Below are 26,805 nucleotides of genomic sequence, written 5' to 3'. Positions count from 1 at the left end.
GCAATTGTCGGACCTTGATCTTTGGCCTGTGTTATTTGTAACATGTAATTTCTGCTTTAGGGCAATGCCGACAGCCTGCTACATCACCTGCTGGAAGACAATACTATAGACTCCACCTACACAGATGACTTCCTTTTGACCTACCGAGCCTTTGGCAACCAACCCTTAAAAATTTGTGGCAAACTCTTGGAGTGGTTTGATAATCCTCTATTCCGTGACAAGGTACTGAAATAGGGTTTTGCTTATTGTGTTTTGTTTAAGCTGCTATGAGCAATATTGCATTGTTTTAAAGATTTCACTATTCACTTGTTAGATTTATTCACCTGTATTTCACCTTGTCTGGTTATGTCATTGTTACTTTTGGTATTCTGAATCAATGGGTTGTCACTGTAGTGTTTCATATGCTGATGCAGTTGTACAGTGACGTAGTCAGATTTATTCAATGACCGTTGTCATAGCATATGACGTTATGCATACTCATACCATAGTATTTCCTTTTCATGGTTAATTTGAAATAAAGTCTTTAAAAAGCCATCCTGTTTGAACAACACAGTTTTTTTAAATTTAATATAGTTGAAATTTTTGTGTTTGTAAATTACACCTAAAGAGCCACAGTAAAATAATGTGTTAAAAATGGACTGTACTGGTTTACAATCGTCAATTGTGAATAACAGGTCATACGGGTGATCTTGTTATGGGTGAACAACCATTTCAACGACTTTGAATGTGACTGGCGAATGATGGATCTTCTGGAAAAGTTCGAGGACAGACTTCACCAACACAAGCTGCAGGGAGAGACAATGCTCTTCAACATAGCCTGCAATGCCAAAGCTAAACCAAGAACTGTTGCTATGGTGAGTTTCTGGTATTGTTGAGATTCCGGGAGTTCGAAAAGACGTGCCAAATCCACTGATATTTCCTGTTGTAGAAGGTCAACAATCCGCACATGCCTATGTTAAACTTAAGTTCCACTTCCTTCTCAGCGGGAAATAATGCTGCGGGATTTTCTCTTTACAAAGCTTGCTGAAACAACAGATTGTTCATCTGTTTTCACCCTTTTAATGCTTTTTCCTAATTTTTACCACAATGTGGCTTTTTTGGTTTTATCCTAACCTTCAGGAAATGCCAGTTCTGTGTTCAAATAGAAAAAAATGATTTGTATATATATATGGTACCTTAGTTGATGAAAAATGTTTTGCATTGCAGACGAGGCAGTCAAATGAAGTTGATCTTGGCTTCGAAATCATGGGTGGATCAGAGAACAACTACCCAATATATATTAACAAAGTTCAAGAAGGATCCGTTGCAGAGACAAAAGGAATTAAAAGAGGCAAGTCCCTTGTTCATTATAATGTAAAGAAAAGTGATATTGTTGTTAGGCTAGTACAGTTCATTGTGAAAAGTAACACTCTAGTCATTAATGCAAAACCACATATTTTAGTAGCTTTTGTAAATTATCAATTAGTTCAGCTTGTTTTAGTGCCACAATCTTATCATATTAAAGCAATATTCAACCTATTTTACAGGTGACTTGTTAATGGAAGTAAATGGACAAAACTTTGAAAAGCTTAGCAAGGAGAAGGCTCATGCAATATTAAACAAGAATACAGAGCTCAACATGACACTGAAAACTAGTCTTTTCCGTAAGTGACATATGTTGTTACTCTTCATGTTTTTATTTATGACATAAAGGAACTAACAAAAATTAGCTGTGAGTGCCTAATTGCCTGCTTTACTGGATTTGGTTTTAAGCTGAGCTTTTTTGTAGCTTTCAAACAAATGGTGGAAGAACTGAGAAATCCTCAGAAAAAGAAGAAAGGGAAAGGAGAAGACAAAATGCCTCATCCAGCTGGAAGCCGAGCTGGGAGAATGTCCTTAACCATGATGTCGGACACTACAGAGTCCTATGACACAAAGCATAGAAAAGGTGTGGATTTCAATTCTATCTGTCAATTAATTGTTCAAAATATTAGATAAAGCATTTTTGTGCACAGCACAGTTTATATATGGCATATAAGTATCACTATTTAAGAATAAATGTACCTAAAAGCAGTTTGGAACTACCACTGACAAGGCACACTATATACAATAAGTGGCTTTATTAGTTTTTGCTACTGGCACCACAAAGGACATCATGCGGTGGTTTATTTGTGTGTGTAACTTTCTTATAGCGTCCTTCTCCCAAGTGAATAGGCCTCGCAAATTGAGCATCCTTAACAAGATTTCAAGTTTTCCAAACTATCTCAATGTTTTCATGTCGTAAGTGCACCAGATTGCGCAGCGTGTAGTGTTAGTTGATTTGCTTGTTGCCAATCGGAGTTTAAGGTGTAGGTTTACAGTAGCGGTGCTGAAAATTACAATTTGTTTGGTATCTTGCTAGGAATATCTGCAACATTTCTACTCCCTTGATTATAGTTTTAGATAGAAATGCATCATTTTTGTCACTTTTAGTATAAAATTGATTTATTTATAATGAAATTATTTTTTTTGTGTTAAAATTAGCAAACTCATTTAGTGGCAAAACCAAGAGGTTTATTGCCAAACTAAATGTCCTCCCAAAGATGCCAACACCACAGTAAGTTGCTGTCATTGTTCTGTTCACCAACACTTCATGTTGTTTCTCACTCTGCTTGCACTTGTAGTAACCATGCTTACTTGTTGTTTATTAGTCATATTGAGTTAAGTATATTAGAGCACAGTAATTCATCACGAACCCCGATGTCTAGTTTAGTCTTAAATACTCATGTTTTGTATATTTAACATCATTGTTGTTGATCAGATGTATAGACTTTATTTAAGCCATCAATTTCTTTGAAGGTTTTTGTCTGTGCATCCTAAGACACATTTTGTGATGTATAAGTAATGCAAGTGAGACTGGTAAAATTCCGAATAATTTCTATTCAAAGCCTGGTTAAAATTACAGGTGGAACATTGGGTCGTGCAACCAGTAAACTTAAACGAATCTTTCGAAAAGACAATAACTTTTCCGAATATATGGCAAGACAGTAAGTGGCAAACCAAAAAAAAGGCATTAGGGTTTTTGCTGCCCTTATTTTCATTTCTTTTATAAAAGCATTTTTGTTGCCAAGCAGCAAATTCCTTTTTTGTTTTCTTCAGTTTGTTTGAAAGGGATGACAGTTTTTTTAAAAAACATTTGTTACCAATCAGACTGTAGCTAATATATACAAGTCATAAATATTTTCTCAAAAACTTGGTCTCAAATTTACAGTCACAAACAAAGAATTGCATTACATGGGACATCAAAACAAACAATTGCCTTACTTTACACATAAAAAAACAGTTCAGACCACTTGTGGTGTAGTTTGCTGTAACCGTCATCTTGTAGCATGTTGGTGCAATTAAGCTAATGCATTTTCACAACAGGGAATGCTAACTGTCACTCCACATTTGTGTGTTTTGCCTCTATCATAATTTGACATCAAGTTCACCAATTGTTTACCAAGATAAGTGAATGTGACAATACACCCTTTGCCATTGCCAGCATGTCAAAAATGTCTAATTTGTACTAAGCATGATTAGTGTTTTTATGCATGCCTTGCATGTTTGCGTGATAGATAGAATGCTAACCATTGTATCAAACACATTGTTTGTTACTAGTATTTGTTTTTACCATTTGAGTTGTTCAAACTACAAGTGTTACAAATGTTTGATAATTATTTTCATTACAATGTGCTTTAATAACCTAAAACGTAAAGTGTTTTGGCCAATGCTGTAATTTTTGTGATAAGTGACAATAATCCTACTCTGAACTAAGCAATGTTGTGTATAATAATTGCATTTTTGAGGTGACTGACTCTAACCATTGTGCATGTTGTTTTTTTCCCACAAACACAAAACATTTCATCTCACACAAAAACCCACAATCCACCAAACCTAAATGCACTTAATGCATGTTGTACCTTACACCACTCTCAAACATCCGTATTTTTTGTTATATTCATTAAAATGCCCTACGTAATGTATGTTATGTGGTTGTAACTCATTCTTTCATAAATTTTTTCTCAACATTGTATTTCCAATTAAAAAACGAACATGAAAAAATTGACATTTATGTTCAAACCCACTTTGAAAACTCGGACACAAACACAACCTACACTCTCACTTACAACACACACAAACAGTGGGGGCGACCAGGTGTCAGTGGATGACTCGATGCTCGGTCCTCAAACTCCGGCAAGAGGTCGTTTTTCGACCGGCTCAGCCACAATCGACGGCCCGCGTGGCTTTCGCCAATCCTCTGCAATTAGTCTAAGCAATCCGGACCTGCTTGATCCGGCTGCGTATGAGCTTGGGGCATTGTCAGGTAATTAAGATGGTGATGCCAAAGGAAGTTTGTCTCTTTTGGGCCAAACAGATGGAGGTGGTGGGCAGTGTTTTATGTCTTTGAGTTTTCAGCTGAAATTAAATTAACACATATTTTTGCTTTGCAAAGGTTATCTACTTTTAGGTTGAAAAGATTCGTTATATTATATGTTTGCTGGATTTATAGTTTACTGCGAGAGATGCCTTTAGAGCGTTACTCACCAGTATTTAACGTAACCTTCGCCTGTGGTTGTGCAGAAGCACCTGAGGATGTGATCAAGGTGTACAGAGCCGACCAAACACACAGGTTCGTGTGTGTGAATCGAGACACGACAGCAGGAGATGCTGTGGTTCACGCCTGCAAAGAATTCGGTATAATCGAAGACGTTGAAAACTATGCATTGTACAAGGTATATTACAATGAACAGGGCGACTTTTGTATGTGTGTAATTGCTTGTTGCTCCACACGAATTAGGGGTTGTGTACAGCTTTTGTCAGGTGTATAATACATAACAAGGGTTTAATCAGGGTGTTTATAATGAACAAGACAACGACACACGCCACGATATATACATTCACAGATACTTACGTTATGTTTGGATGGCTTTATAAACACGGACTAAACACGATTTTTTTCAGGTTTCGGTGCAGGGGGAAAAATTTGTGAAACAGTCGAAACTTCCCGATCCTCTAGCTAAGCTGGCCAACATACCTCTAGGATCAAGGTAAGTCCCGGAGTGGCGTCACAATAAAATTTTAAGCCAATGCCAACATTTTAAAACACCAGTGTGTCAAAAATGTTATTTTGGTTAAAATCTGCAACAAACGTCTAATAATGGTGTGCGTTGCCTTTATGCGCAAAAGACATACTAGCTGTTACAAGTTGTGCAACTAGTTTGTCTGTGTCTGTATATGGACAGACATACAACGTATACCTTGTCAAATTGCTACAGCGCAATACGAAGTGTTCTCATTTATCCAGGTATTACCTAAAGAACACAATGAACAGCGAACAGCTTCTCCCAGACGAGAACATTCCAGAACTTCTGAAAGAAGCCAACTTCTCGTTTTTGGATCTCAGCTGTTTTGAGGTAGCTTGTTGCTTCTTGTGTCTAAAAAACGCACAATATTTCTGTAAAAACCAGAATAATTTATCATTCTCGGTTCAACAGGTCGCGTTACATTTGACGCGCGAAGATTACAAAATGTTCCAAGAGACCGAACCCACCAACTTCATCGAAGACCTTTTCCATCTCGACGCCGAACTAACGCAGTTCAAAAACTTCGAAGGTAAATCACCCTTCAATTTCATCATTTATCGCTAGCATTGTTACAAGTTGTTTTTTCTCGTAAGCGAAACAAATATAGCCTCATGCTTTTCATAGGTTTCTATAATTCACATCAAAACGAACATTCATAATAATGCGTACTCACATAATAGGCGCCAAGACCGCCGAAGCCACAAGTTCAAGCCGACCTATTTGATTATACTATAGTTCGCCTTATTTTCTCCTCAACTTAACCTATTACAACCAGCCAAACTCTCGTCTCGTCTCCATAGGGAACCCATAACTAAACCGCCCAAACCCGTCTAGACTATGTTATTTGCAGCAGCACCTTGGAGCAACTTTTGTACTGAAGGGGTCTGTATCTATCATGGGATTGTTGTTTAGTGCAAATCCCCGCTTTGGAACGTAAAACTAGTAATCTCCTGTTTTGTCGACGTTCCGCTTTCCGCAACAGTCTGTCATGATAACACCCGTTAAACCAATATTGGTGGACAGCAGTAGCACACCATGTACAAAATGCCTTGTTTTTGGTAACTGTTCCCTAAAAGAAACGATTTGAAACGGATTAGGACGTTTATGCCATTTTTTTCCCTCCTGATTCGAATTTTGGATTTATTTTGCTCTTTTGTTGCTTATCGTTGAGCATATGGTCGCACAAACCTTGGCAGAGCTCAACAATTTTGAACAAAAGATTTCACGCCTCGTCGTCACGCCCCATTGCGTTTGTTTACATTCAAATGCGGACGTGACGTGACGAGGTTTATTAAAGTGAGGCGACCGCGAACGAACTTGACGTTTCTAGCGAACTCGTGCGTGAAAATTTTGCTATTTTAAGCGCTTTTCGTCGGGTTATTTCAAAGAAATAGTGGCAAAATGATTTTTGGCGCTTCGTGGGCGGGCGAATAAATGAAACAAATCAGCCAATATCACGAATTTATGAGTTCATGGCGTATTTTTTCTTAAAAACGCACGATAGCATCTGACTGTGACATGGCAATTGTTTTCGTCAGATCTGGTGAACCGTGAACTGTTCTGGGTGGTGACGACAATATGCAAGGAACCGAACCTGATCCAGCGTTCCAAGATCATCAAGCACTTCATCAAGATCGCCCAACACTGCAAAATCATCAAAAACCTCAACTCAACATTTGCGCTTGTCAGGTATATGTGAGGCTTGTGTATTTTTTGGAATACCATTTGGCCACATTGTGTAAATTTTGAGCTTGAGTTTTAGTCAAAAGTAGAGTGTGTACGTCAGTGCCCAACCTATCTTGGTAAATACATAGCTAGTTGGTCAGAGATCTTGTACAACACGCTTATTATTTTGTAATCTATTTTCGAAAAAAAACTATGCGGTGGTGTGACAGAAATGACACAGCAACCTAATATGAGCATTCAGTTTCCATTGTTGTGGCAACCGTTCCTTTAAAACTTTGCCAATGCTTTCCGAGCCTTAAAAAGACAAAACCGGTTAAGCAATCTATAGAGCCCTCACATTACACCTCATAAGACCAGTTCTCCCAAAACTGGTCTCTCCCAACCAAACACAACACCGCCAAACACAATCGCCTCTATATATACACACTCTGTATACGACCCGAACTAATTAAGGGATTAAGCTTACCATACACCGACCAGCACCGTTTATGGTTTTACCGAAGTTTATTTCGTTTTATCGCAGCGGCCTCGGATACCGCGCCGTGTCTCGCATGAAGCAGACTTGGGAGAAGGTTCCAGCCAAAAGCACTCGTCTATTCGAGGAACTACAAGCACTCATGGACCCCTCGCGCAACATGTCCAAGTACAGGACCCTCCTCAACGATTACATATCGCAACCTCCGGTGATACCTTATATCCCAGTGGTGAAGAAGGACCTTTACTTCCTGCATCTCGGTAATTACACCACACACAGTTCCATTGCAGGGTTTTAGGTCAAACACATTGAATTTTTTACTAACTTTGCAATTTTCTTGACAAGGCAACGACACGTTAGTAGACGGTCTGATCAACTTCGAGAAAATGAGAATGATTGGAAAGGAAATACGTAACGTGTGTCGTCTTTGTGTAGCCGACAGTTCTCAAATCATCCCAAGCGCTGCCGCGTAAGTACCTACAAACATTCAAGTTCAATTCAGTGTAATTTCAACTAACCTAATATTTTTTCGTTGTGTATTTTTGCAACGATCATAAACTTATACCTTGTATCCGTTAAACCTTGACACATATAAACTAATACACATATATACATTATCATGGTATGTTTCAATTTACAGCACCCACCAGAAGGAATTGGACAAGGGTACGTCATCCATGTACATGACGCTCACGAGACGAGGTCGTCGGTCGTCTTTCAACAACGCCAAGCGAATGTACGAGGATCAGATGAACGTGAGGCGAGTGAAACAATTTATGCAACAAATGGAAATTGTCTCAGACGAGGATAAACTGATGGAGATGTCCAAGGCGGTCGAACCTGCACTGGGTAAGCTAAGTGAGAACTAATTTTAAATAACGAACAATATCTGAATTATGAGACAGTTTCAAAACCTGGATTATGACAACTTTTTTGGTTGTAACTTGTAAGCAGAAAAGAAGGTGATAAATGGGCCCAAACATTACATATATTCGGTAAATTTGTCAATTCGTCAAGGTATATTATTGTGGAAACAGCTGGAAGTAAAACCTTTGACGAAATTTCTGCTCTCGTGTTGCTCGCCAGGGAGTAGACACACTTACGATCACTCCCAAGTGTGTGGCATTATCATCTGTTAGTTAAAATCAATTTGCGCTTGTCAATTATAACCGGGTTCTTCGCAGTGTTGTGGTTCGAACGGTGCGCCCCCAGCTCATACGAGTAATATCATCTTTCGATATTTATTGCTCTGAAGTATTTGCCCCTCTACCCATCGGAGTTTATAAGTCACGATGGTGAACTCTCTCTGCTATATATCGCAGCCCACAAAGCAATTAAACTAGCAACCAAAAATCGCGTTTAATATTGGCACTGAAATGTCGAAGACTTTAGGGAATTTCTAACCAGGCCTGTCATCGATGTAAAACCGAAAACAAGGACGACTGAAAAGGAATGCGGTTTACCTTCACTGAAGCATGATGACGTTTATTAGTTTTAAATGCCTTAAAGTAAGGACGCCCAGTCACTAATAAAGAAGGTTTGCCAACCCTAAATATAACCAAACAACACAACCAGTTTTGTTTTGTTTCGTTATAAAAGTTATCTGCAATAACAAAAATTCAGCAATCATTCAAATGTCCACTATCTAAGAAACTTTAGATCTGTCAGTCTTGGTAAGTTAGACCAATATATTTGCTTTGTTAAAAGCATCATCAGTGTCTATAAAAAAAGCGAAGCAAGAATTAGGTTAAAATAAAAAGGCTCTCTACTACCTCACAACACGCCTTTCACACAACTAAAAACCTGCCACGTTCAACGGTGGAAATCGTCAGGGCCACTTGCAACAGAATGGGAAACGATTCCCAGAATCAATTCAGCAAGCATTCAAATGACATAATTTTTTATTTCAGCTTCCGCTCAGCCCAACAAACGCCGTCAAGCGGCCGATTCCCCGTCCCGTTCCTCAAGAACTCTTCCGATGGCTCCAAGGAGCGGATCTGGAAGCTCAGGGAGCGGCACTCTTCCATCCAGGAACAACTCCGAACCTCACCTTGCGGCTGTACCGGTCATAGCTCTACATCCCACGCGGAAAAAGATTCCCGTGTCTTCGCTACCCAAGTTCGGTGAGTTCCGGCTTCTTAGAGCAAATCTTGTTAGGTTAATATTTTGTTTTATAATCGCCTTTTGTCGCCTTTCGACATACATGTGCATAGCCCAGACAGTGCTTAACCGCATTTATACATTCCTTGCTTTAAAAAACATATTTTTTTAACATTACAAAGCTGACGTGCTCTGATTTTGTCCGACACGGCTTTTTTATTTATGGTTTATTACAAATATAAAAAATGTTCATTTTCCGCTTCGTGTCAGATGCAATTAAGTTTTACGCATTTTCTTGTCAAAATACGTATAGGTTTCACTGAAAAGAAAGAGTGTTGCGAATGGCAAGGTAAATACGACCAGCTTACGTAGTAGGGTGGTTTATATACGGTGGTAGTAGTCGGGTGACCTTCATATCCTTGAAAAGTCTTCGAAATATGTTATTTCCTACTTGCGTGGACTCCTTAATACGTTACTTTGTCAACAATCCACCGTCACTTTGCACAGGACTTTGCTTCACACTTTCACCTCTAATAGTTTTTGCATGTTTTCTAACCTTTCTATATCTTTTTCTTCCCCTTTCCTCTTTCCCATGTTTCTTCTTCTACTACCAGTTGTCACTCCTCCACCTTCCCCTCCAGCACTTGCTCCCAACCAATTGCCGCCTGCCACATCACAGCACTCGCTCCCCTCTTCGTACAGTCAGAAACCCCCGACCCCACCACGACAGAGCCGAAATCGCCACCGCCACGGACCAGCGGGCACCGCTCAGGCATGCGATTCAACCTCAAGTGGCAACAACAACACTGAATGCGACGCTCCGGCTAAAGGCACAAAGTCATTGCTTAAATCGATCAGATCGAGATCCAGGTCACTCACACGTGGCTTCAGACATCGATCTAGCTCTGCTGCGCCGCTAGTGATTAGCGCACCTGAGTTAATAAGCCATCTTAACGAGGATCGACTTAAACTTTGCTTGCACGGTGACAAGGCAGAACAGACCAATCCCATAGGCACTTGGTCTGGCGACCAACAAAGCAGCAATTCAACATTGTTGGAAGTTCGCCGACCAAACCACACAAGATCCACTTCTTTGCCTTTTGAGTTCAATGGCGTTGGGACCGTCGGCGACGTAAACAACAACCACAATAGCAACGAATCAACATTTGGCACGCCCGGAAATCCCCATATTGCCGATGACGTCACTTGGTACACTTCTCGTACTGATTTCCATTGTCAACGTCAGAATCCCGCAGAGTGCGTCACAAACAACTCCTCGACAGATTACTTATCGCATGCCGGGTTTGGAAATGCAAGCACTTCAAAGTGCGATAGTGGGGGCGCGCCAAGGCCACTGTCGATCACCTGTTACGTCACAACGTCGAGGAATGACGTCAGCACGACAACCATTTGTAACATCTCTGGGAGTAAACAAGCCTCTGGCACGAAAAAGGCTTCACGCGCTTCTCACGATGAAATTCGCGACGCATTGAGACTCTGGCAGTTCAACAATAGTAAACATTTGTGATGTTTGTTAACATTGTTCAACTAATATGTGGACGCTTGCTCTGGGGTAAAGTTGCACTCACTTACTTTTCACTGTGGTTTGGATTTCGTTAATAAACCACCGAGTTGTTCCTGTTTATTTCTTGTCTTAAGTGACTTACGTCATTTTTCCACACGCCCGTCACTTTTATATTACGTTGGTTCGAACTTGTTCTACATGTGTATATTTTATTCTGAATACACTTGTTTTGACATGTTCTCTATTTTAACGGCGTTCATAGTCTGCATAGTTCAAGGCTTATTAAGCGGGTGCTTTTTCTATTTGTTCTTCTTAGCCAAGCTTGTGGTGATGGCGCATATTTGTATTATGTGCGGATAGCAAATTACTCTTACCACGACAAAAGTTTCGTTTTCCACTCGCCTAGTCCTATACAGAGTGTAACACAATGACAAAAAATATTTTTTTAATAAGTTGGTAAAACGGTGCCATAAATTAACGTCAATCTGTCCCGCGTTCTGAACATATCAAAACTGAAAACAAACCTTATTTCAACTGCAATATTTGGAAATTGTTGGAAAGGTCTTGCCCAGTTAATATCATCCTTTAAAATTCTCTCCCATTTTTACTCTTAATCATTTAAATTAACCTTATGCGTGGTTACTGATAGGTGCGCAGTCGCCACAAGCGCTCAAGAAGCTCATGGCCCTCTCTGAGGATGGGGATGGGAAGAAATCAAGGGAATTTAAGAGGTCGGAATCGTCAAGCAGCCACGAGTTGTCGCCCACGAACTCCCCGTATCTCTCCCCCCGTCACGATAACGTGAAGGTAAAAATGCTTCTTATTGTAATTTTGCATAGGAATTTTTTTGATTCTTGAGGTTGAAGGTTTGGTGTATGACGTTAAGAATGCTGTCATCCAAGTGTTTTAAACCCTCGTTTTTAATTAAGTTGGACACGGACTAAGCTGTAAATAAGTGTTTTGCATGGTAATTTTTCTTCAAGCTTTGTACAACATGTTAAACCGTATTGCCATATTTACTGTGAGTCACTCAAATTGAGGAGCTTTAACCGGAATTTGGGTCCATATTTTCTGCACTCGAGCACTCGCGCCAGGCCTGCAAGATGCTGCAGTAGTGTTTGTTTACCTCGCGCAGTAAATGCTTTTTTCACACGTGGTTTTCGATAAATCACCTGTCTTGCAAAGGACCATAAAAGTTGTCGATTAACCACACACTTCCTCTCGGCTTCCGGTGAACTTTAGTTCACCCCAGTTACGCCGATGACGTAACAATCGTTACCACTGTGACGTTTTCCCGGGTTTTATCAATCTTGTTTGTTGCATTGTTGGTATTTGTGGATGTGTTTAATTGGGCATTGCCACGTATGACGTGTTTTATCAATACACATGTTCCGCAGGGCGCTGGACAGGCAAACCACAGCGTGGGGCTTGAAAACGTAAACAGGAACAACAACAGATTGAGCCTACCGTCAGGTAATTATGACGTAATGTTGACACGCCTATATTTATCGCATCCACACATCTCGGTTCAGCAAACTTTGCAAAATGCTGTAGTTGCCTACAAGTTGAAATTGGTTTTAGATGTTGCATTGTGATAACATTTGGGTTGCCCTGATAATATTGGCTTGATGTTGAAAAACTGCATAAACTCCACATTTTGATCAAATTAACCTGTGTGATGAAATTATTCAACATAATGATAGTCAAAATTTCTTGCAAAGCCCCCAAAAAATTGTCGCTGTTTGTTCAACATTACTGATATTTGCTTATCAATACCATGAATGCCCCCCAAAAAACAATTTGAAATATGTCGCTAATGCAAACAAACTAACTTGTATTCGCATCGAATACACGATGACTTCTGAGTGTATTTCTGCAGACCAACACAACAATAATAACACATCCTTCTGTTCTCCAGTTATCCCTGACCCTTCAACCCCAGCCATCCACAGTGCACCGGCTACTCACAAGCGGTTTTTCCCAGCCAGTGCAGCCAATAGCGCTCCTTCAAGCTCCAGATCGAGCATAGCCAGCACTTCGAGTCTCGGAACGATATCCTCATCCAACCCGACCCTGTCCTCCACTTCGTCACTAGGTGGCAACAACAGTCCGCGCTCTGGGTCCCCTGTGCCCTGGACCGGTTCCGTCGGATCGCTTCCCGGCACTGGCTCGGCATCACCGAGACTTTTACATGGGCAGCAGAAGAACGCCAACGCCCAGAGATCGAGTTCGAGTTCCTCGGCTGACACCGTAAAATCAGCGGGTACGTTCATGAAAGGATTTGGTTTTTGTGTTGGAATTCGGCGTTATGATCATGCTGACTTTTTTTGCTATTTTTTGTAACGGGCTGTTAAGTATCAGTGCAGAAATGCGCATGATGTTCCATGAACAATTTGTTGATCCTAACTTAAATAGGGAAAAAAGTAGTTTTTTCTAAACAATACTACGAAAATCTCACTTACTCTGAAACACAACACCTGCGCAAATCTCAAATAAAACGTCCTCGTGTCCTCGTGTAGGAGGAAGGCATCACCACGAACGTCCTGTCATCAAACAAAACCGTAACGCCCGAAGTGGTTCATTCGGTGGCACAATGATATCTGCCATGTCGGACAGAAGGTTTGCTCACATTTCCACTTCGTCATCCACACCATCCCTGAACGCACCAGGGACTGGAAGCCAGGTAACCTGATTCTAAAGAAACGTTTCAGATTATAAAATGTCCAATTTCGACAAAGCAATTGTGGAAATATTTTATTATTTTTTCAAAAGTGCCTTCAACAGTGCTTGTACATTTTGCTTCCGTAGTGCTTCGACGTCTGTAGATCGCATGTTGTTAAAAAACTTTTTTAATTTTTAATTTTGAAACCATGGACATTAATTCAAAAAAGTAACATCTTGCCCTTACTTTTCTAAGCTTTTCAGTGCACATTTCAGAGTGTTAACCATTACATTGTATCCACACAGGCGTCATTAATTCTTCCAAACCATCCTCAAATTCCACGAACGCCGAGTATCGACAGCGGAGTGGTGAGTGCCGGCTCTCTGTCGGCCGACTCAACCATCTTTAACTCCACCGACGACGCCGACATCTTCGGTCGCGGCTACCATCCGTCGCACCACCAACACCACCACAACAACCAGACCCACCGCCATCACCAACGCTCCAGAAAAAACGACGTACAACACCACTTGGTCGATTCAGACCGCAGTCACTCGCCTTCCACAGCGAGTGTGGGTTCAACGTCGAGCTCAGACCGCCAGCGCCCCCAGGCGTCCAGCGTCCAATCGCAGGACTCGCCGCGTGAGGGCGACCAAGACAAAGTCGAGCAAACTTTTTTATCTGGATTTAGGGGTCAGGGGGATCCCCCGCGACCAGAAAACAAAGATCCCTTTCCGACGGGCGGCGCAGGCGTGAACCATGCCGGCGCCAGGGGGCCCGTTGGCGACATGAGCGTCCACCACCCGGGTCACGTGCCTCCGGGGGTGCCGCACCACCAGCACAAGCCTTTCAGTGCGTTGCGTGGCATCCAGGATTACCTGATATGCGAAAGGCACGCTGCCGCCCGTCGGCAATACCGCACCCAACACTCCGCGTATAATTACACCCAAGTCACCCAGCAATTCTCTCCCCGGCCCGAACCCCACGTCAAGACCCCGGAAGCGATACTGGAGGAGCAGCTTCTCCTGGAGTTACAGCAGCAGAGGCCGGTGGCGCAGAAACCCCGTCGCAAGGTGTCGCCCCCGCCCGAAACACCCACGAACTTGGTGGATGTTCGAAGGTTGAGTCTGAGCAAATCCGACCCTTCTTTGCACAACCCAACTATTTGGGAAAGCCCTGAAATGGGGAAAGAACCGCCGACCGCCTCTGCTGTGAGGCCCAACATGCGTCTCCCGTTACCGAACAGGACTTCCTCGCCTAAAAGTCTTGTCCAGCAGAATTCGCTGGAGAACATGTCTCCGTACTCACCACTGAGCGATAATGTATTTCCAACGAGCCAGATGTACTCAACGCCTCCTGGTAGACCTGGAATGCCCGCAAAAGCACGCGAGATCCCTTCGTCGGCACCGAATGGTCCTACAAGGCGTATGGGTAACGACCCAAGCTTCAATTGGCAGTACCCTGGGCAAAGCGACCACCTTACGCAATCTGGTAACATCCCTTTTCTTCCACAAGCGCTCAATGATCGTCTCAACGCCACAGTGCCAGCCATTGGTCATTCTTTCAATTACAACCGGAGCCTTGCGAGTCAATACGCTGAGCAGGCGTTCAGTAACACCTCTGTAACACACAGAGCAGTTAAGTCCAGTTCATTTGACATTTACAACGCCCAACCGACCAATCAGACTCCAGGAAACTCGTCACGTGACTATCCAGAAGCGAGAAGGAAAACAAGTCAGGATTGGAGCGAGACCGACTTGGATGGCGACAAACTGCAGCAAACAATGAAAGGTGAGGATCTGGTATTTGTTGCATTGCCGTAATGTTTTAATACAAAATATATGGCATAACATACAGCTAACGGAGGTGTCCATTTCAATGGTTTTGTGTAGTTGTGTAGACGTGTAACTCTTTTTCGAAAAATAAATGTAACTCGATGTTAATCTCCTCGTAGCACTGATGTAATATTTGTGAACATGTTATTCAGCATGGGGCAGCAGCACAAGCCTTCCCGCCACACCGCTCTCTGCCCAATCAACGAACTCCAATGGCAATCACAGCCACTCCACGTCATCAACAGTGACGCCAAACTCCCTAAATATCCAGGACAAAACCCGGAAGTCCGTATCACGCTTACCCCCTCCTCCTCCACCACAACGCACCTCAAGCATAGGAAGAACTAGACAACTGCGTCTCGGAAGCGGGTCGAGTTCTCCTCTCAGCTCCCCGCCCATGTCGCCCTCCTCCACCGATGGTCACGTGTCATTCGATGACGTCATCGTCACGCAGAATTCGTCGCGAATGAGTCTGCCACCCAGCGGGCAGATGGGAAATGGTCACTTGGTCCACCAAAATCGTTTGTCGTTTTCCTCAGGTGAGCTTCAGTCACTTACTGCTGCTTTGCTGTGACTTCTCAAACAAATTACAACAATGTTAATGGCTAAACCAAGCGTAAAGGTTTTAATGCGGTTTAAGGAGACGATCAACCCAAAATCGTTCAATTTTTTTGTTACATAATCTCATGCTGTTGCCAGTACAAAAAAATTATCAGCACTTGAAAAAACTAAAGTTGGTAGAAATCGGGACTAAATTCCTTCCTTGAGACACAATACTCTGGTGCTTTGGACGTCAATCGTAAATGATGTTTCTATCTTCAACCAGGTCCTGACCACAAACCACCCAACAACGAAAGGCGATCCCTACCTTCTTACACGGAGGCCGTGAAACAAATCAACGCCAAACAGAAAAACCTATTTCCTGCACCGATTCCGAAGACCTACCGATCGTTTAATATGGGTGAGTCTTGAAGGCCGGTTTCGAACCTTGTGTTTGTGTTTTTGCGATTAGGTAATAATTCTGTGTCCTTTGTGCCTCTATTTCTTTAATGTAGAAAATGGTCCAAATCGTGATAGCCATAATTTAACCATCTGTTTTTTACCTCACAGATCCGCATGAAAACCCGGAACAGGTTTCCCAGGTGTGACGTCACGCCTGTCGCTTAAAACTTCACTTAGTTCCATTCTTTACACTACCTTTCGCATTCGAATGATCGCATACCACTTGTGTCCCGTGTGGATTTTTTACCGCTCCTCTTTTACCGCCTTAACCTGGCGACCGAGCTGCTTTTTAAACGTTTTATGTCTTGACGAAGAAAGATTATTTTTGTGTAATTGCACGACGACGTTCGAAAGATTGACAATACCTGTGCCCGCGTCATTGCAATATCTCTGCTTTGTTGATCGAAATGTTGCGTTTATTCCCATTCGCTGTGCCCGATTTAAGACACTCAGCCATTTCTCGTTTGTTCGTTTAATTGTAATTTATTTTTTTTCACGCCGTTTCAATCAAGTCCCCAAATGTGTGTTTCCATGACAATGTCGTATGCTTGATGGTCATTATCTTTGCCAAACCATGAGCTTGGCGGCCTTCTGTCATTGCTTGAAGGCTCTAAGGATCTAATCAAACTTGGAGTAATGTTGATTGCTCTATAACTGGCAATCATCTCACGAGTCCCCCTTTTTTAACTATAGTCCAGATTATAAGTTATTTGACAGAGGGTGACTCATATAATCTGAACAACTCCAGAATCGCCGACCCCACTGTTTACCGCAGCCTTACAGCAAAATATTTCACAAACTTTTCCATTCTGAAACTTGTCCAGCACCTCCACATACAGAACTACCTACACAAAATACACCACACAAAAAAGACCCTGACCTACCCGCGCCAAACCCCGCTCATGGCAATAACATGCAACTGCCCACTCAGAAGCTGTGAGCGACCAACTTTTCAAGTGTTATTTGCACCGAGGATCACTCGGCACAGCCGCCTTCAAGAAGATGTAATCCTACTGTGGCCGGCCTGTTCGTCGACCAATGAGCCACCTTAACTATCGAGTCTTGACTGTTTGTTAATCACGACCGTTTTTGTGTCGTTGTTTGTGTTGTCTTAATTTTTTCTTCTACCGACGAATAAGTTGTTAATTCACCGAGCTGGGCCAGTTTAAATTTATCGTAGTCCCAGTTAATAAAATTTTATGACATCAAGAAAACTGTGTGTTTGGTGTATGTTGTGTTACTTTTATCACAGAGAAGAATAATGAGACGCTCAGTTCTGTTTTCTTTGTTATTGGTTTCGGATGTGTCAGAGCTCCGTGGTGTTTATTTTTGAAGGAAAATTATGGCAACTTTCTGTCAAACCCAATTTAAAGAATCCGATACTCCCATGATTTTCTGCCTGATTGATCTGAAAACTCTCGAAATCGTTTTCATCGGCCAAGTCTCTTATATTTTACATAAAGCAGGTTACATTTAGTTCCTTGTAAGTTTACAGCAGCAAACCAACACACAGTCATAAACACAAAACGTAAAACAAATTCACTTAACCCGATTTCCTTATCCAAACACCAAATAAATCAAAACGCAATTCCTACAACGCATAAACAATCTCGTGCGCAACACTGTTAGTATCGATCGGCGTATGATCGGCTCCATCCCACTGCACAGGCATTGAAATCCAGCTGGCAATGTGGCTTGGGGACAAATACCCCGCGACCGGCCATGTCACCCTGCTTGCGATGAGGTGCAGATCTGTGAAGACGGGCATCAAAATTAATTGTCGCCGCTGCTGGTGTGCCGTTAACAATCAGAGGCTGCTGTTGTTGCCCTCCTTGAAAGTACGCGTCTCCGTTCTGTGGACCCATATCTTCGTCGTGGTTGTTAGCGTTGATGTAATATCGCTGACGCAGATAATCGGGCACATGCTCAGCCTTGTAGTACGAATCCGCCACATTCCATCTCCTTTCGTTCGCCGCTGACTCGTTTTCCGGAAGATGGAAGTCCGCCTCCACTTTGGCACGCCACTCCGGGGGTACCTCCGACACAGTAGGGAGAGTCATTCCTCGTTCGCTCTTCATAGCACGGTTCACGGAGCTCTTTAGCATCTGAGAAGGCATGTACTTAACCGCTGTTGAAGACTGCTTGGCTGCCCTGTTCCATGGGGAATCGCGCTTATCCAGGGGTATAGGTTTTTCCTCCGGTTCCGAGTTTTGTTGTTTTCCGTCGCTCGCCAGACTCGTGTATTGTTCCATGCGTTGTTTCTGTTTGATGAACATCTTACCACCACGTGATGAACTTCGCATTTGGCGCGGATTCTGCAACGAAAAGCATTTTTTGCCCGCAGTTGTAAAGTCTCGGAAGACTTATCAGTGTAATTGTATACATCCGAGGTTTTTGATCCGAGCATGTATTTTATAAGAAGTTACGGGACCTGAGTTTAATTGGTTGCTCGTTTTTTAGTTAGACGAAGTTGTCGTAGTTGCGTGACAACTTTAGATTCTTTGTTCTTTAAACGATATTTCCTTCAAAATTTATGAATGTCTGAATTGAAAACCTTCATGGTTTTGGCGGTGCTCTACCTCATAACATATTTCTTATTTCCATGTGTAATATCACATTTTACAGTACAATTAAACATACTGGATAGATTGCCCGCACGTACCACGTCAGCCAACAACTTGAAACCTTTGCCCGCCTTCTTGGCCCGTTCCCTCAGACGAACTTCAGGCGTCGCTCTCCCGTCGCTTCCAAGGCACTCGTTGGACTTGGGATAGGAGATTTCAGTCGGACCGTTGGTAGGTGGCGTTACAACAATCTTGGCGTTGGGTGGAAGTCTACCGGAATGGGAGACGGTGTGATACGTTCCTGGTTGACTGCCTGGTGTATCGTAAACGTATACGTACACGCTGCCGTTGGGTCTCGGCGAAACGGCTGGCGGTCCCTTTGCAACAAACTGGGTCTTCTCTCTCTTTGGCTGCGGCGCTGAAACCGATCTCCATGGTTTGTAATTAGTGAAGGCGAATTTGTTTTCCACCACCATTTTTTCTGATTTTCTGACCTTGCTTCGCCTTTTTTGCGCCCAAATATGCGCCTGCAGGCCTTTCTAAAGTACTTGGGCGCCGAGAGACTGTGCCAGGTGACGACCTGCCTCAAATGCAAACTGGCTTCGAGAGAGCTCTGCCTTGCTCATCCCGCTTTCCCAAGGGGTTCCATGTTTATCGGCTCTCGTCATGCCGGGTCAGCTGCAAGCCTTCCATCCTGGGGAGACAGAGATCCTAATTGCCAAATGCCTGATGTACTGCGGCAAGGCAAAGTATGCGACCCGTCCTGGCGATTTTCATATGCGGCACACGCGTGTAAGAGCAAGTCATTACTTCTTACGCATTTAGTTATAAAAGCTGCCATTGTTTTCATATTTCAAATTAAAGACTTTTATGAAACGACATATGCATGGAATGTTAAGTGTAAATTACATGCAAATAATGGCCATAAAAGGCACAAGGGAATGACACAAAGCACAAGTAAAACAATCATCATTTGCTTAAAGCAAAGAGTTTACCATATTATCTCTTGGACAACGTCATAAGCTGTCCAATACAAAATAACTAGTTTGGGGCTACAGTTTGTTAAATGTAAAAAAATCGTTTTTAAAATGTTAATCGAACAACCTATCACTTTTTTTATTCTCTTTTTATCCTAACATATTACATTCAGATTATACTGTGACCCGCAAAAAATATTAGTTTCTGTTTTCAATGACTATTCTTTTTATATGTCCTGGCATTACGGTAATTTAGATTGATACTGATTAGATTTCTCACTGCTTTGATATAAACCGTTTGGAAAACAATTACCATTCGATGATTTTGCATTTTTTTGTACTGTTTACTTTTCGTAGCTTTTGCCCAATAAAGTTTTTTAAGGCAATAAAATTTAAGCGATAATTTTTTTGATCTCAAGTTGGACAGTTCGCTTCAAATTCTATTTTACCAACAGAGACGATGAAAAATTAAAAAAAACAGGTGGGGAAGCAAATTTATTGGGAAACTTTACGCATAGAAAAGTATTGTCACAATTTATTTACTATTGACTGCGGTGCAAACACAAAAGAATCACACATTGACTAATTACAATATTAACAGAAGCATATTTGAAACACAGCGTTGTTCGATATCTCGAGTACTACGTATTCGGTCATGACGCCATTTAACAGATAATAGCACTTGTTGCCAAACACAGCATCAACGTCATGCATGATAGTTGAGTTCAGCCAAAAAAGGCACTTTTCACTCCGGTCAAGCAAACAAAATATTAGCACCAGAACGAACACATTACAACTGCTCAAAATCAACAAATACTCAACTGAGTATGTAACTCAGGCACCTTCTTATCAGAGTAACGGTTTCTTTTTAGAGGCAGTTATACATAAACATTCGAAAAAGATAAATTTTCTTATGTAACAAATTAGGCAAAACTTTTACAGTAAATATATATGCATGCAGAATACTTCATGTGGATTCAGTTGGTACCAGGGGTCCATTTAGTCACCGTGGCGTTGGACACAAACTTCGGTTTGGGAGCTGGTTGGAACATTCGTCTTATTGGAGGAGGTGGCGCAAAACGACTTTCTTCTACTTTCTGAATGTTGCTTTCCGCAGCAGGAGATGTAGGATTGTAAACACTGTATGGAGCGAGGTTTGCTTGAAACAAGGGCTTAAAGGACGTCACTTTTTGTGACGTCACTTCGTTGTAGCTAGGTGGTGGCGGAAGATGGGCTGTTACGTCAGTTGATGGGATTGGATTTCGTTGTGGCGACCAAACAGCGTACGACCGCGTATTTACTGCTGGTTGAGATGGTTTGGGTTCAACAGTTGGTTCGGGCTGAGTGTTTGGATGGTTCTGATGGACAGTTTGGTCTTGGTTGCTGGTCTCACTTTGCTCAGATTCTTGTGTCAACTGATCATCCTTTCCCACTAAATACAAGTCATTCAACTTTTTTTGTTTCACAATTAAAATAAGAATCGCATTATCTTTTTTATATAATTTAACAATACTTCCTTTATTTTTGTTATTTAACCTCAAGGATCATATTCCTCCTAAACCAAAAGAACTATTTTGCCTGTTAACACGTCACTGCTTGTTACAACCACAGGTAGTTTTTGTCTGCTCACCAAACGAGGTGACAGTGTTTTCGTTTGATTCGTTGCTGAGAAATCTCCTAAGATCCGGCTTTGGTGCAACTGTAGGTGGAGGACCTTTAGGCGAAGAAATCTCTTGACTCTTAAAAACATCATCTTGGACCGGTTGATCCAGGACTCTTCCAGATGAGGAAGTTGAACCGAGGTCATATGATGATGTTAGTGATGACGTAGCAGAGTTGTTTGAGTCGGACGCCACGTCATCGGCGTTGACGAAATCTGCTGAAGAAGGTGGTCGTCTGACAATGTAGTGTTGCTGGTAATGAAAAGGATCCTTCGATTTTCCTTTTCTATTGGCACTCGGCCGTCTCTGCAGAAAAAGTGGAAAATGAATGTAAATAAGTCCAAACTTTGCATAAAATGGCAGCTGTTGTGATTACAAGAAGTATTTTTTTGTCTCTTGCAAAGTAACTGTAGCTAGGATCTAGAACAGTGGTACCCAACCATTTTGTTGTCATGGATCCCTTTCATAAATCTTACTACAAATAAAAAGTATATTTCCCTAAATAAACCAATGAGTTATGTAATAGTCAGGTTGGTCAGAAACCAAACTTGAACGGACGAAAAACAACTAAACCCCTTGGAACCATTCCACGAAGCCCTTTGGGGTCTGCGAAACCCAGGTTGGATACCACTGATTTTATATAAAGCGCCAGTAGGTAAAAAAATTCTTACAGGCGAATCGGAATCTGAAATTTTGCGAAATTCCCCCATGACGTCATTCATCTTCTTGCGATCGGCCTTATCTGGCGCCACCTGGCGGTTACTTCCGTTTGCTGTGTACTGAACTTGAGGCAAAACTATTTTTGCTTCCTTGCTTCCGTTGCATTCTTTTGTATAGCGATCCATTCGCTTTTGCTGTTTCTCGAACATTTTTGCACCTTTTCCTTTCATTCCTACAACCAAAAGAGGAAGAAAAATGTTTTATTTTTGTTTGTGACGATTTGCTGCAAAATTTTTTTATGGAAAGAAAATTGCAATCAGTATGTGAAAGCCTGGTGGCATTTCCTTGCGAGCTGTGCTGGAGGAAAGTAGGTAATTCTCGAAACACATCAGTTTTTTACCAGAATTTACCAGTTTCATTTAGTGAGTTAACAAGTTACCGCCTGCAATGCTTCCAAGTGCTTGTGGTTTTTGTTCTGGAGCGTTCGGGCGAGAGTTGTTGCTTTTTTGAAGGTAACTGACATGGGGAACTGAGTTTGCTGCTGCAATTGGTTTGTTGAACTGTGGCGTGAAACTGTGAAAACATCCAAGAAATTAAAAATGGACATCGTTGCACAAAATACACACTTTACCACTGGTTTATTGAATGTAATGCGCAACAAGTTTATCACATACAATGTAACACACACAAACCTGCCGCGAGACGGAGGTCGATCTTTCAGATTTGTGTTTTGTTCCTCATCCAGAATGGCCCCTAACGAAGGCGACGATTTATACACAATCTCCATCTTCGGCTGGTAAGCTCCTTTGCTCGGATCCAGCAACTTAATACAAGCAGCGACTTTTGGTTTCTTGTCGTCTCCATCTTGACTCTTACTTGGAGGGGGTGCGCTTGGGGATGTGCAGTTAAATTGGGGCGGGTATCTAGGAGGTGGTGACAGCGTGGACCTCGGTGGAAGCGTCGTAGTCCCGTTTTGTGTTCCACGGACACTGGGGCTTGGATCACGAGACACTGGTTCCCGTAAGCATGGCGACGGGGAGCGGCATCCAATTGGTGTCTGAAGAAGAGCCACTGACGGAGAAGGAGCTCGCACGTCTTGCTTTTTATGTGATTGATTTGACGATGAAACGCTTTTGGTCATTTGCGCCACTTGGGCTTTGGTAGGTGGCTTCCAAGTACTTGTTGTAAGTAGCTTTGTTTGCGTGGGAGGCATTGAAATAATGACTGGTGTTGATGACATTGTCTTTGACCAAGTGCAAGGATACGGAACATTAGGCGATTTATCTGGAAAACATCAGGTCACAACCAAACGGATATGGGAATTTACTTTTAGTCTCTCAACAAGAGGAGTTATCAAAATATTATAACACAAACTGTGAGAGTTGGAATTCACCTGGCGTTTCTCTGGGCTTGCTTTGAGACTTGGGTTGAAATTTCACGCTTTTCCACGATCTGGCTGGTTTATTATAAATTCCGCTGTCACTTGGGGGCGGCTGATATAGGTCTAATGCCTGTGGATCGACAGACATTGGCCGCAGAAGGGGTTTGTTAAAGTTCTCTGTAGGAGCTTTCACACTTCTAAAGGCATTCCTTTTCTGCGGTTTTGCTCCAGTGTAGTCGCTTTCATACGACAAATGCACGGGCTTGCGTTGACTTTCTTCGTCTGAAGACCAATCGGCGCTCGCGTAGCGTGCCGGTTGTCCATCATCAGCCCACGGTTGCTTCTCGGCTGGCCTAAATTTACGGCACTTTGGTGTGGAAACCGCTGCGACTTTAATGGACAAGTCATTTCCACGTTCCATTGCGATATTCTCATCCGATGCGAACCCGTTGAACCTGTCAGTGCTGCCGGTCGAATGTATGTTGTTGCATGTAACTGGAGTGTAACTTTCCCTGCTTTGCTCCCTTGGATTGTAGGCGTGGTTTACAAAGGCAACGGGTCCTGGCGATGGGTTCCCGTTTTGATTTGGGGAGTTATCATCTTCCGCGGGTTTATTCTCGATTACAAACTTCTCCATTCGCTGCTGGCGTTTGGCAAATAACTTCGCACCCTTTCCCTTCATATTCATTGCGTCCTCCGCCAAATTGCGATGCTGATTGTGAATGATCTACGTGGGACATAATAATATAAACGTGGTTATTTCCACATACGCAACTTTTATCATATACCTGTTCTTCTGAACTCAAACTACGGTCCCTTTCCAGCACGTTATCAGGACCCGGACGATCATAAACCGGAATTTCGTCGTCGGTTGAAATCAGAAATATTGAATCGGAATCCTCTCTTTCCGAACCTGATGTCTGCAAACATAACAATATGTCAATTAGCCTAATGGCTATTCAACATAAATATCGTCGGATAAACTCTGACTTCCTGTTTGTCTTCTTCGTCTTCCTTTTCCTCTGCTGGTTGAGTTCCGTAAGCGACTATTGCGAATCTCTCTGATCTCCTTCTGCGCTTCTGGAACATTCGAGAACCTCGCGTTGTTGAGTGTCGGTCGCGCAGAAGCCGCGTGATGTTCTTACAAACCTTTTTCGCGTCTTTTCCTGATTGTACACCTACACAAAGATTATTTTGTCAGAGATACTAACAGTGATCCGTCAGATTTTTTAAATACTACAGTGCACAAAGGTCAACCATTTAAATACTGAATTAAGTAGTTTCGATTCCCTTGGGAAGCTAATGTGAAAAAGTAATACAACGTTGCGAGTAACTGGCTTGAAATAATTTGTTTTATTTTGATTAATCAACGACAAAATGTTAAGAGAGCATTCCACCATTTTTTAGAATTTGTTAGGTTTATCACTTATCACCCCCTTCCTCGCTAACACCATATTATAAAATGGAAATAAACAAAACCGAAAAGTATCGTTTGAAAGTAAACTGTGTGCTTGCTTAAATTATCATCGTGTCGATAACCCCTAACTTGCTCTAACTCTATTCTATTCATAGATTCCACATTTTTTGTCTTTGCGAATTCCGAGCCCAGACAATTGTGCAGAAATTTACATTTTACCAACTCTTAGTTTAAATCCGTTTGCAAAACTCTCCTCTCCATTCTTTCCCGTACCACATTTGCTCCTTTCTGTTTGACGGATGGCCATTAATTAAACCATGTCTGCTGGCGCACTTTTTTACTTGCTGCATGCTCAGCTGGTAACAGTCCTATCAACGCCTTTTCGCTTAATGGATTTCCCAAGTGATTTATTGCCTTCGTGTACGCTGGACTTTTAATAAACAACTCATCTCTGTCTAAAGACTGTATTTTCTGTAAGTTTGTAACTCACCTTTAGGTGATGTTAGGATTTGTTTAGTTTCAGTTGCTTCGTCAGTGGACACATTTGCATATGTGTTGAAACTAAAAAACATACTTTTGTAACAAGTTGACGTGTACTTTACATTAATTCTGATCAATGCTCCGAATAACATGTATATTCATAACATTGTACAGTACATTTGTGAAGCACAAATCAAAAAATACGCTGGCGATATTTACATCACCGCGTTACAAGTAATCGTTTTAATACACTGGAATGCAAAGTAAAATATTTTTGAGCGAAACTAGATTTTATTCCATTGGATAAAATAGAAAACGTAAGATTTTTGCAAATTAGTTTCTATCCATTAAAGTTTAAATACAAACAAGACACATTCATGCAGTATAGATAGGAACAACGACTTACTTTTCATAGAGGTGCCCTTGCTCATCAGCAGCGTCCCACTGGGCGTCTTCGACCGCCTTCAAGGCCTCTTCGTGATCTGAAAGGCTCATTGTAAAGGAGTCTGAGCCAATTCCACAAATGTGACCCGCGCGAATTAACCGACAGTCTATCTCCGGTTTTTATTGCACGCCATATTGCTTGCAAACTCTCGTCAGATCTGCGCAAAGGCCTTGAATGTATTTATAGCCCTGACGAGCGGGTCTGACGCCGCAAGTTATGTCGCTCGGGAGTTACGGCTGCAGTAGCGAAGCAGACAAAACTCCGTTCCTTGTTGTCCGGTTAACTTCACTACGAGTTAAGTTAAAACTAAATGCACGAAAATTTTGAGCACACCAATACGCGTGAACTTTTTACAGTCTGGAGCCTTCGCATTAGATAGCGATTGACTCAGCAACCACCCTCGCGGTCTGGACACTGTCACGGAAATCTAGACAATTCCATGTCAGACTACGTATGTTGCACCCCGTGTGTTTGTAAGTATGTGATTCACAGTCCTAACCTTGATCTCTTGAATGAAAACTGCGATCTTTAATTGACCTACGATTTGTAGAATTCCTCTGTGACATCACATAAACAAGTTTGTAACCAATGAATTGTGATCTATGAGGGCCTGATTTCTCCTTTATTTAAGGCATGAAATCAAGAGCGGAAGCTACAAGTATTACGAAAATAAATACTCAAGTGGATTTAAAGAATCACTTTGAGTAATAGTTTTTCTTAGAAATTATTACAATGCCAAACATGGGTTTTTGTAACATGAACTGTAGCTTATGCCGTTTTTATGTAAGGCCAACTGTCAATTCAGACCACATTGGGAATCGTCCAACATGATTGCACAACAAAACCAACTA

At 42.0% G+C, this 26,805-nt stretch overlaps 3 protein-coding genes across 7 annotated transcripts in view; 1 reads left to right on the top strand and 2 right to left on the bottom strand.

The window, feature by feature from the left end:
- Positions 1-17,577, top strand: part of LOC145895137 (rap guanine nucleotide exchange factor 6-like) — a 38,310-nt gene extending 20,733 nt beyond the window's left edge. For 2 of the 5 annotated variants that reach the window (XM_082983902.1, XM_082983907.1), the window contains 24 exons: positions 61-222; positions 675-854; positions 1,207-1,330; positions 1,527-1,643; positions 1,769-1,927; positions 2,172-2,259; positions 4,143-4,324; positions 4,582-4,733; positions 4,963-5,048; positions 5,306-5,414; positions 5,496-5,613; positions 6,623-6,773; positions 7,294-7,505; positions 7,591-7,714; positions 7,886-8,094; positions 9,156-9,368; positions 11,520-11,677; positions 12,268-12,343; positions 12,789-13,133; positions 13,390-13,553; positions 13,838-15,323; positions 15,520-15,906; positions 16,194-16,328; positions 16,478-17,577. In XM_082983902.1, the coding sequence (XP_082840028.1) occupies positions 61-222; positions 675-854; positions 1,207-1,330; positions 1,527-1,643; positions 1,769-1,927; positions 2,172-2,259; positions 4,143-4,324; positions 4,582-4,733; positions 4,963-5,048; positions 5,306-5,414; positions 5,496-5,613; positions 6,623-6,773; positions 7,294-7,505; positions 7,591-7,714; positions 7,886-8,094; positions 9,156-9,368; positions 11,520-11,677; positions 12,268-12,343; positions 12,789-13,133; positions 13,390-13,553; positions 13,838-15,323; positions 15,520-15,906; positions 16,194-16,328; positions 16,478-16,515 (5,175 nt within the window). In that variant the 3' untranslated portion in view covers positions 16,516-17,577. Of the gene's footprint in view, positions 1-60; positions 223-674; positions 855-1,206; positions 1,331-1,526; positions 1,644-1,768; positions 1,928-2,171; positions 2,260-2,502; positions 2,576-2,923; positions 3,006-4,142; positions 4,325-4,581; positions 4,734-4,962; positions 5,049-5,305; positions 5,415-5,495; positions 5,614-6,622; positions 6,774-7,293; positions 7,506-7,590; positions 7,715-7,885; positions 8,095-9,155; positions 9,369-11,519; positions 11,678-12,267; positions 12,344-12,788; positions 13,134-13,389; positions 13,554-13,837; positions 15,324-15,519; positions 15,907-16,193; positions 16,329-16,477 lie in introns of all 5 variants that reach the window. The other 3 variants (XM_082983904.1, XM_082983905.1, XM_082983906.1) reach the window with 3 other exon arrangements.
- Positions 17,578-17,796: 219 nt separating this feature from the next.
- Positions 17,797-19,518, bottom strand: LOC145895146 (uncharacterized). Its single transcript, XM_082983918.1, has 2 exons — positions 19,032-19,518; positions 17,797-18,684 (listed from the first exon to the last, which is right to left on the bottom strand). Exons 1-2 carry the CDS (start codon positions 19,407-19,409, stop codon positions 17,995-17,997), a joined length of 1,068 nt encoding a protein of 355 aa, XP_082840044.1. The 5' UTR covers positions 19,410-19,518; the 3' UTR covers positions 17,797-17,994.
- Positions 19,519-20,400: 882 nt separating this feature from the next.
- LOC145895138 (uncharacterized) lies at positions 20,401-26,032 on the bottom strand. The gene is made up of 10 exons (XM_082983908.1): positions 25,916-26,032; positions 25,520-25,590; positions 24,603-24,790; positions 24,401-24,532; positions 23,625-24,339; positions 22,924-23,515; positions 22,671-22,804; positions 22,243-22,463; positions 21,541-21,877; positions 20,401-21,342 (listed from the first exon to the last, which is right to left on the bottom strand). Exons 1-10 carry the CDS (start codon positions 26,002-26,004, stop codon positions 20,888-20,890), a joined length of 2,934 nt encoding a protein of 977 aa, XP_082840034.1. The 5' UTR covers positions 26,005-26,032; the 3' UTR covers positions 20,401-20,887.
- Positions 26,033-26,805: the final 773 nt, after the last annotated feature.

The sequence above is a fragment of the Ascidia mentula genome, chromosome 3, assembly GCF_947561715.1.
Source record: "Ascidia mentula chromosome 3, kaAscMent1.1, whole genome shotgun sequence".
Lineage (NCBI taxonomy): Eukaryota > Metazoa > Chordata > Ascidiacea > Phlebobranchia > Ascidiidae > Ascidia > Ascidia mentula.
The sequence above is the reverse complement of the archived record's forward strand: the minus strand, read 5'-3'. Positions and strand labels throughout refer to the sequence as shown.

Bases quoted from the DNA above. Each gene is read 5' to 3' on its own strand.
- LOC145895138 (XM_082983908.1), bottom strand. From the start codon at position 26,004: ATGAGCCTTTCAGATCACGAAGAGGCCTTGAAGGCGGTCGAAGACGCC. The intron at 24,340-24,400 runs GTATATGATAAA...TGTCCCACGTAG, and splicing joins GTTTGAGTTCAGAAGAACAG to ATCATTCACAATCAGCATCG. The intron at 22,805-22,923 runs GTTTGTGTGTGT...ATGTTTTCACAG, and splicing joins CGACCTCCGTCTCGCGGCAG to TTTCACGCCACAGTTCAACA.
- LOC145895146 (XM_082983918.1), bottom strand. From the start codon at position 19,409: ATGGTGGTGGAAAACAAATTCGCCTTCACTAATTACAAACCATGGAGA. The intron at 18,685-19,031 runs GTACGTGCGGGC...TTTTCGTTGCAG, and splicing joins TCAAGTTGTTGGCTGACGTG to AATCCGCGCCAAATGCGAAG.